The 9,180-nt window shown below is 41.9% G+C and overlaps 1 protein-coding gene across 1 annotated transcript; it reads right to left on the reverse strand.

Moving 5' to 3' along the window:
* Positions 1-344: 344 nt before the first annotated feature.
* On the reverse strand, positions 345-2,405 carry LOC4340763 (BURP domain-containing protein 10-like). Its single transcript, NM_001421539.1, has 3 exons — positions 2,278-2,405; positions 1,837-1,981; positions 345-1,450 (listed from the first exon to the last, which is right to left on the reverse strand). The coding sequence occupies exons 1-3, from the start codon at positions 2,329-2,331 to the stop codon at positions 597-599; spliced, it is 1,053 nt and encodes a 350-aa protein (NP_001408468.1). The 5' UTR covers positions 2,332-2,405; the 3' UTR covers positions 345-596.
* Between the last annotated feature and the right edge of the window lie 6,775 nt (positions 2,406-9,180).

The following is a 9,180-nucleotide window of genomic DNA, read 5'->3' on the forward strand; positions in this document are numbered from 1 at the left end:
TAAGGGAGTATTCCCTTTTTAGCACTAAGTAAAGAAGATAAAGAAGTACATGTGTGGAAATAGGAGTATGGAAGTAGAGTAGTAGGCATCGAGCTAGTTAGGACAGATGCGGGTGGATGGGTGGTGGGGAAACTTTTCAATGCATAGGACAGAGTCAGACACATGGATAAAATGGATGGCTACTGGTGTACTTTACTCCTCGAAAACTCAAAGTACACTACATTGGAGGAGAAACTGTACTACATATTCACCAAGGCTATCTAGATAGAAGTTGGATGTGAGAGACCAATGGCTGAGAGAACTCATCACCAAATCAACCTCACCTCATCCACACCCAACCCATCAATCAAAAGATGGTTCCCCTTTCATGATATATATATCCTCAAACCTTGCATAACATAGTATACAATAGAGTACATTTTTCCTTCATGTAGAAACAAGCAACATACATATATAGAGCAAGTACAAGGCAGAACAGAACTATGAACAGAGCAGTGGAAGGCATGCATAGTACTACGCAAGCACCGGTACGTACATATGTACCAGCTTTATTTAATACAAACACTTGTGATGAGTGCATGCTTGGTGCTTCGCCTCTACTCGGCAATTGAGACTTGTTCATCTCCATGTGTTATCACAGCAGCTACAGGTGCCCAGATCACGCTGTCCCTGCTAACGAAGTGGCACACCGACGCATCTCCCGGCCTGAGATTGTGCTCGACGAACAATGGAGTCTTGGGGTCAAATCGTGACGTGTCCAGGTGGCACACGGCGAGCGCCTCCATCTTCTCCGGTGTGCCGCTGCCGCTGCCGCTGCCATCCTCCTCGCTCTCCAGCACCACTGCGTACACTCGGGTAGGGTTGATCGCGTGGCAGTAGAACACAGCGAATGGGAACCTCATGGTGTGGCACGTCACGGTGTCCCCCCTTAAGCCCGCGACTGTTCTTACCGCTACCACCTTGTACATGTTTCCTGGCATGATCCCCTCTGGGGGGACATCGGGGGAGAAGGCACGGAGGTCACGTGTTCCGAGCACAGACATAGCGAACTCAACCACCGACTCGATAGACGTGGCACACGCACGTTCTTCTCCCTTGATCGGGCGGTGGTGCTCACAAGTGTCCAACGCCGATTGTATACCGTCGGCCATGACGAGGGATATAGGCGAAAACATTGCCAGAATGTCGGCAAAGTTCTTTGTACTCACTGGGATTGAATCCGCAATGTCCCGGCGAAGAAAGGGAGCACGCGTGGCTATCCCCGTGATGTAGGGAGTGATTATGGATCCCGGTTTCAAGGCATCCTCTAGGAAATGGAGGTTTGCCTTGTGAAAATAGCCATTGGAATAGCCATTACTGTAGGAATGACTATATCCATTAATGTAGCCGCCGTCATATCCGTTGCCATAAACTTGATCATAGCCATTGCCATGAACACCTTGATTAACATCTGCAATGAATAATATAAGCATGTGAATTTACCCGAACCATTAATGTAAAATCCACTGGTATGGCTGGAAAAAAATTCATGCCATTGGATTATATTACAGGGTAAAATCCCATAATTAATCTGGCATGAGATGATGGATTTCTATTGAACTCCATAGTTTTCTCTCTCCCATAATTAATCTTGTACTAGTTTTTTCTCTCCCTAAATCACAACTTGTGGCTGTGAACTTTGCTTGCGTCCATACTAAATGGTCTATGGAGTTCAACAAATTTATGCATACTTATTATCCATCATTAAGCTTGTTTAGGCTCGATCTAGAAAATCCGGTTTGTACGTAAGTAGCATCAGGGAGAGAGAGAGAGAGAGAGAGAGAGAGAGAGAGATACCAGTAGGAGGGTTCAAAAGCTCGAGTATAGCTGTTGGCATTGGAGAGTGGGGAAGCATCTTCTGCCAGTATGCTGTTACCATAGATGCAGGATTTGGCAGCTCTACCCGTTCCACTCCCACCAAATTTCTAGCCTCTATCGCAACCTGTGCAAATCATCCATTGCTATAACAGATTGTGATATGGAACACCCTATCTGTGGAATATAATATTGCGATAATTAATTTTCGCACCTCAATGCTGTTTGTGTACTCGCACACATGCACTTCAATATATTCAATTAATGTTAGGTTTAACGAAACTAATTTAGTGTTATGAGAGTTACTATATTTGATAAGATTAAAGTTACAAAAGTTTGAGTTAGAAAAAAAAGTCAAAGCATATAGGGGAGGGAATGGTATGTACAGTATATAGCTAGCTTTGATTGACATGATACACTCACCAGAAGGATGAAGATCAAAAGTGACAAAAAGGCTGTCATGTTGCTTAGCTTCATTGTGCTATGAGCTAAGCTAGCTTAGCTAACTCAACTGAATGTGCTGGCTAGCTAGCTGCTCCGTTGCTTGCTTTGCTCTTGGCTGCCAAGGCTGGTCCTATTTATAAGCTCGGAAACATACCTTCATTTCTCAATCTTATTAATTACCATCCGATGCAATAATTGCACTTGGCATCGATCAAATTATCATTTTGTGGCGGCATATATATCTGCTTGTAGATTCCAAATTATCAGTTGTGTAGGAGAAGAAGTAACTGGTCTGGCCATTGATAAATTCAAGTCATTCTATATATATGTCGCAACCTTAAGGGTATGTTTGAGGAGAAGGGCCATCGAGATGATTGGGAAGATACGCAAAACGAGGTGAGCTATTAGCTCATGATTAATTGAGTATTAACTATTTTAAATTTCAAAAATGGATTAATATGATTTTTTAAAGCAACTTTCCTATAAAAAATTTTTACAAAAAACGAACCGTTTAGTAGTTTGGTAGTTTAGGAAACGTGTGCGCGGAAAACGAAACAAACAAACTCACTCTCTCACCCTCTCGAACGCTGCCTAAGTCATCACTAAGATTGTTATCTATTCATTCGCGTGTATAGGTTGCCAACCGAATAAACGCCAAAACATAAGGCGCTGTAACTCTGCATATATAGCTGAAAAATGTGCTGCTTCAGTATATGCATATCTGTAGCTTATTTATTTTAGTTCAAATATTTATTTTAGCTTTTTTATTTTAGGACCCAGCACCGCCCCTCCAACCTCCACTTCCTTCTGCCCCCCCCCCTCCCGGCCACCTCCCCCACCTCACCGTAGAGGAGAGGGGGGGGGGGTTCAGGAGGAAGCGTCAGATCTTCCTCGGCGCGGTTCAGCGGTGGCCGCCTCATCCCTTCCCCGACACGGCGGATGTATGATTTTTGATTTTTTTTTATTCAATTTCTGTGACTCAATTTCTTGATTTGTGGATTTGTGGTGCTATGTGATTTGTGTGGCAGATCGATGATGGATGTGTGATCTGTGATTCAAGCTCTTTGATTTATTTTTTGTGATGTGGGATGGATGGGTTTGAATTTCTGTGATGTGGGACTCGTGAGCTACTCAATTTAAGCCGATGCATCCAAGCCTCTTTTTTTTATTCATGGAATCTCAAATGTGTTGGTTCCTAAACCGGCACCGGCACCTGAACCGGTACCTATTTCTCCTCCACATCAGTGTTGCCTGCTGGATGCTGGTTGAAAAATCTAGCAAAGAAGAGGGTTTCCCACCGGCACCAATACCTTTTTCTATACTACTGACTAGATTTACTTGAGTTTAGCTGAATACATTGCTTGCTGCTAATTAACTCAATCCTTACATGCTTTCTCCATTGAAGAAACGACTCCTCAGGGTGTGTTTGGTTCACAGTCATATATATATGGGATATGTTCATTCATATTTTGTTGGATATGGCAATCCAATTTTTTGTTTGGTTTGTATGACCAAATTTTTTTGTTTGGTTGGAGGGATATAGCATGTATGAGTAAAGCCAAAAGTTAGTGGGACCCATTTGTCATATATTTTTTTCTATCAAAATATAATCATCCAAGATCTTGTTTTAAAGATTTAATTGTAACAAATATAATGGTGTAATCAAATCATAAATTAGATAAACGGTTTAAGATTATTTGGAGCTTGCTTAACAGAAAATCAAACCAACCACACCCAATCAGAATAGGACACATTATTCAGACCAAAACTGGATGGCTTCTTCCAGCCAAATCTGCCGGATACACTCATCCAACATATTAAGAGAATATTCTATATTCCGGGCGGCCCCAACCACCCTGCCCTCCAACCAAACGGCACCAAAAATCGGGCGGCCATCTCCCATCTAGGCTCATCCACCCAGCCAAACACACCCTAAATCCACAAAGCATGCACACGTCTCCTTGCTCTCTCTCCCATGGAATAGAGTAGGGCCCCGTTTGGGGAGCTTAAGATTCTGAAGCCCTCTTTGTTTAGGCTTAGGTTTATTGGCCTAGACTTTTAAGTCAGCTTATTGGCTTATATGATTTATAAGCCGGTAGATTTAATGTCCTAAGTTTAGTGGTTGAGTCATACATCTACCTCACATAAGCCAAAAAAGCTTCTCCAACCTAGCTTTTGGCTTAATAGTGTTAGAGTGGCTTATGGCTTCAAAAAAAGCCAAACGGAAAAGCTGATTGTTTGTTTAGGCTTAGACTTTTCGACTTATAAGTTGGCTTATAAGCCTAAACAAAGAGGGCATGAGAATCTGCTGGTTGGTAGCCAGCTTCTAAGAATCTGGAGAAGCTGGGTTTTCCAGCTTCTGGGTTTTGATTCATTTCCTGGATTCTACAACTACAAATTGTGAACTGGTTGGGGGAGTTGGAGATTCTGGGAGAAACTGCAGCAGCTAAAAACTCCTCAAACAGGCCCTAGATCCTTAACAATGTCCGCAAGGTACGGTCATTCCGGCTCACCGCAAGATGTTGGCAACCCATTTCTCAAAACATTAACACTAACACTTTAATTGTGCATGAACGCCAAATTATCTAGATTGTTTTGCCGGCCAGCCAATTACACTTCAAATTAGCAGTTGTGTAAGTGAGGAAGAAACTAACTACGACATTGATAAATACCAGAAGTCAACCATACATGACGCTCCAGCAGAGTGGAGGAGGAAATATATATATTCCATTCCCACTGATTCCATATGATTTTGAAATATCTGTATAGAAAGACCTGTAATATAAATAGCCATGAGGTTATTTGGACCGTTTCATAGTATAGTGGTTAGAGGGACCCAATGTCCAAGGGGTCAAACAGTCTTTTCCCGGTAATTTGTGAGTGAAATAAATTAAATAATGTGAGCATAATAAGCTTAATTGGTAGTTGCTCTCCCATGGAGTTCATTGGAGAACTATTGAATATTTGAATGTATATAGAACTGACCTGACAATGCACAGTAGAGTAGTTAGCATTATAGGAAAATCATTTTTCTTATAACATGTAGTACAATTAAATTCCATTGTCCAAGAGAACCGTTGACTTCTAGACTGAACCATCAAGGAGTACTAGCTAAAGAGCACAATAACATGTCAAGTTAGCCAAGTCTTTCTGAATTGAGCGTGAGATCACTCTTTTTCTTTTCATTTTTATAGTGCTCCTCTGGTGCGCGTTATTGTGTTCTAGGACGTGTTTGGTTGATCTAGCTAGATGTGGTCCAAAATACTTAAAAAATGATCTTTATATACCTCTCATTTATTTTTTCAAGTGGTAAAAAAAATATGTTTGTCAAAAGTATTAGAGGTGCCTTGTAAAGGCTTGCTTGTAAAAATTAATTTTCGTAGGTTAGCCTCTTAAGAGAGCCGAAGTGGGCCTCTTAATTGCCTGCCTGTCGGTGCACACACTACATGGCCCATGTGATGGGAGGGATGGGAGGGACGGATCTGCAACCTCCGGTCATAGGAGTGGTGACTTCGAGCGTGGCGGCCTCCAAGGCGTGGATCTGCCGCCACCAAGCACGGGAGTGACAACAACGAGTGCGGTAGCCTGAGGGGTGTGAATCTGTCTCAATCGGGCACATGAGCAGCGATGAGGAGCCCGATGGTTCCAAGAGCATTGATCTATCACTGCCTACCCCGAGAGCGGGTGGATTTCTGGCCACCGGGCACGGGAGTGGGCAACTGATGATCGCATTGGCCTTGGGAGTGACAACGACCGCTGTGGCATCGGTGGCGTGGATTTGCCGTTGCGGGCCATGGGAGTAGTAGACGACGAGCAAGCATCCTCGATAGCGCCAATCTACTGCCGCTGGCCCTGGGAAGGGCTAATCTGTGGCCATCATCATGGGAGCGGCGACTGACGATTGTCGGGGCCTTTGGAGCAGCAATGACGATGATCACCGGGCACGGGAGCGGCACCCACTTCATGCGGATGGCATAACGCACCCGCTTGCAAAAAAAAAAAAACCGTTTTTGCGTGCAGTGGGACTGCCTACCTATGAAATTTTTAATTTTTACACACCTGATAGCTGGCGTTGCTACACCACCAACGAAAATATATTTTTGCCGTTTGTAATAAACACTGTTATGTAACAGTGGCCTAGCGTGACTTTGTATCACCAAACTTGGCTTTTGTCCTACTTCCTCCGTTTCACAATGTAAATCATTCTAACATTTCCCACATTAATATTGATGTTAATGAATCTAGATAGATATATATGTCTAGATTCATTAACATCAATATAAATGTGGAAAATACTAGAATGACCTAGAATTACTTACATTGTGAAACGGAGGGAGCACTTTGCATGTGATTAGCTATTGTGTGTTTGACTACATGCGTTTGCATAAGCCTGCTGAAGATGATATATGTTTGGGAGCACGGTAAAATGTGGTTTGGGAGGGAAACCACGCAAGGAAGGGAAGCAACATCATCGCGTTTTCGTCACCCACGCGCGAGGTAGACCTGCGGGGAACAAAAACTATGAAAGGGGGAACGGACGATGGAGTTGTTTGTTTATTCTCAATTCAACATAGTTGTGTCCTGTTTTAATAGGCCTGATTGACAAGCTTCTAAATTTAACTCCAAAGAGTAGTCTGAACTCTGAAGCGGAGCGGCCCAAAAACCTCTCTAGTTCATGTTTTCAAAATCATTATAGCATGTTTAACTTCCCTTTTGGATAAATCGGAAAGTGGAGTTAACTAGTGAGATATCAGCATTTTAGCTAGAAGAACGTGCAAATTTTTAAGAAATTAACGTACTCCTAGGACGTCCTAGCCAAGGACAAATTGCCTGAATAGGATCTTACAACTGAGTCGTGTGGATGGCAATATAACACGCGCATTTGTAAACTGTAGAAGTAGCTTAAAGTAAAAAAAAAAAAAAAACTGTACAAGTAGCAGGCCTAAATTTCATTTTGGATGGTGCACACGCGCAAATTCATGAAATCGAAGTTTAATGGCCGAAGCTATGTCAAGTTAACGAACTCACTTCACTTGCATATATAGAATAAGTTCACTTTAACTCCCTCAAAAATATAGGTCCCTGATTTGATTCGTATCCCTCATCTGTAATACCAGATACCTTAACCCCCAACAATAAAACCAGTGCAAAATAACTTTCAAGATGATTTTGAGAGCAGTTTTCGCTGACGTGGTTCATTGACCTAGTCTAACCAGCTGAGTTAGTACGGCCCATATGTTAGTGACTCCTCTTCTCTCCTCTATCCTCTTCAACTCTGAGGAGGAGCTCGCCCCCAATTTTGCCACCGCCTGGGTCTAAGGACGCCGACAACGGAAGCTGGAAGCCGAGCCATTGCTAGGTCGTCGCCACCTTGCTACATAACACGGCCACAAACGCGTCTTCTGCATTTGTGATCGTGCGATGTAGCGGGGCGGCGGCGACCTACCCTCGCCCTAGCTCAACCAAGGGCGGAGCTAGAACGAAATGGAGGGTGGTGCCACTTGCTTAATTTACTTTACTTTAGAACAAGTTTAAGCAGATAGAGGTGCCTAAGTTTGTATCGAGGGAGGTGCATACATGGTGAAGATAGATGATGTATAACTAAAAAATTTTCTTTGACCAGGTTCCTGGGCGCCCTCCTAGTATACTCTACCTCTGCCCCTGAGCTCAACGGCGCACATCTCTCTATGGGCAATGGTGGTGCCCTGCCTTGCCGATGTCTCCAACCGTTGTCCCTCCGCTCAAGCATCATTGGCGTTGACGTGGTGTCCCGTATGTTGCAAAAAGAAGGTTGGGGGCGAAACTCCCAGTTGGCGATTGATCGCCAGGATTGATCGGTTTCCCCCCTCTCCTCCACGTGGTTTCCTTTTCTTGGCACCGCATTACTTTCCTATTTTAGTAAATTTATACACCTAAAGTTTATACACCTCAAGTTTACACATCTAAAGTTTACACACCCAAGGTTTATAAATTAAAAGTTTATATATCCGATTCAAATTTGAATTTGAATTCAAATATTTTTTTATATATAGTATTTCTATACATCTAAAGTTTATACACCTAAAGTTTATAGACCCAAAGTTTATAAGTCAAAAGTTTACATACCCGATTCAAATTTGAATTTGAATTATATTTGATTCAAATTTGAATTTGAATTCAAATATTTTTTATATATAGTATTTCTATACATCTAAAGTTTATACACCTAAAGTTTATAGACCCAAAGTTTATAAGTCAAAAGTTTACATACCCGATTCAAATTTGAATTTGAATTATATCCGATTCAAATTTGAATTTGAATTCAAATATTTTATTTATATAGTATTTTTATACATCTAAAGTTTATACACCTAAAGTTTATAGACCCAAAGTTTAAAAGTCAAAAGTTTACATTCACGATTCAAATTTGAATTTGAATTCAAATATTAGTTTATAGACCCAAAGTTTAAAAGTCAAAAGTTTACATACACGATTCAAATTTAAATTTGAATTCAAATATTTTTATATATAGTATTTCTATACATAAATTTTTCCAACTTTTTTTTAAAAAATTTATAGTGTAGTAGGAAGAGAAGAAGGGGACGAGAGGAGAGGTGTGTACAGGGGGCATGGGGATCGATCGCTCGGAGCGAGCGATCGCCCATTAGCCACACCCGGTTGGGGGTTTGGGGGGGGGGGGGTGGAGAGGTAAGCAAGAGAGGAGAAAGAGAAGGAGGTGCTGAAATGCAGGTTTCACATGCTGACTCAGCCAATAGATCATATCAACGAACCATGTCAGTAAAATTCACCTTCAAAACCACTGAGAAAACCATTATGTATGGTTTTAATAATTAGAGATAAAAATATATTGTATTATGGTTAAATGATACGAATCCAATTGGA

This window comes from Oryza sativa, chromosome 6 (assembly GCF_034140825.1).
Source record: "Oryza sativa Japonica Group chromosome 6, ASM3414082v1".
In the NCBI taxonomy this organism is placed as follows: domain Eukaryota; kingdom Viridiplantae; phylum Streptophyta; class Magnoliopsida; order Poales; family Poaceae; genus Oryza; species Oryza sativa.

Excerpts from the sequence above, each read along its gene's own strand:
- LOC4340763 (NM_001421539.1), bottom strand. The coding sequence starts at position 2,331 with ATGAAGCTAAGCAACATGACAGCCTTTTTGTCACTTTTGATCTTCATC. Across the intron at positions 1,982-2,277 it reads TTTTGATCTTCATCCTTCTG|GTTGCGATAGAGGCTAGAAA; the intron begins GTGAGTGTATCA and ends TGATTTGCACAG. Across the intron at positions 1,451-1,836 it reads GCTTTTGAACCCTCCTACTG|ATGTTAATCAAGGTGTTCAT; the intron begins GTATCTCTCTCT and ends TATTCATTGCAG.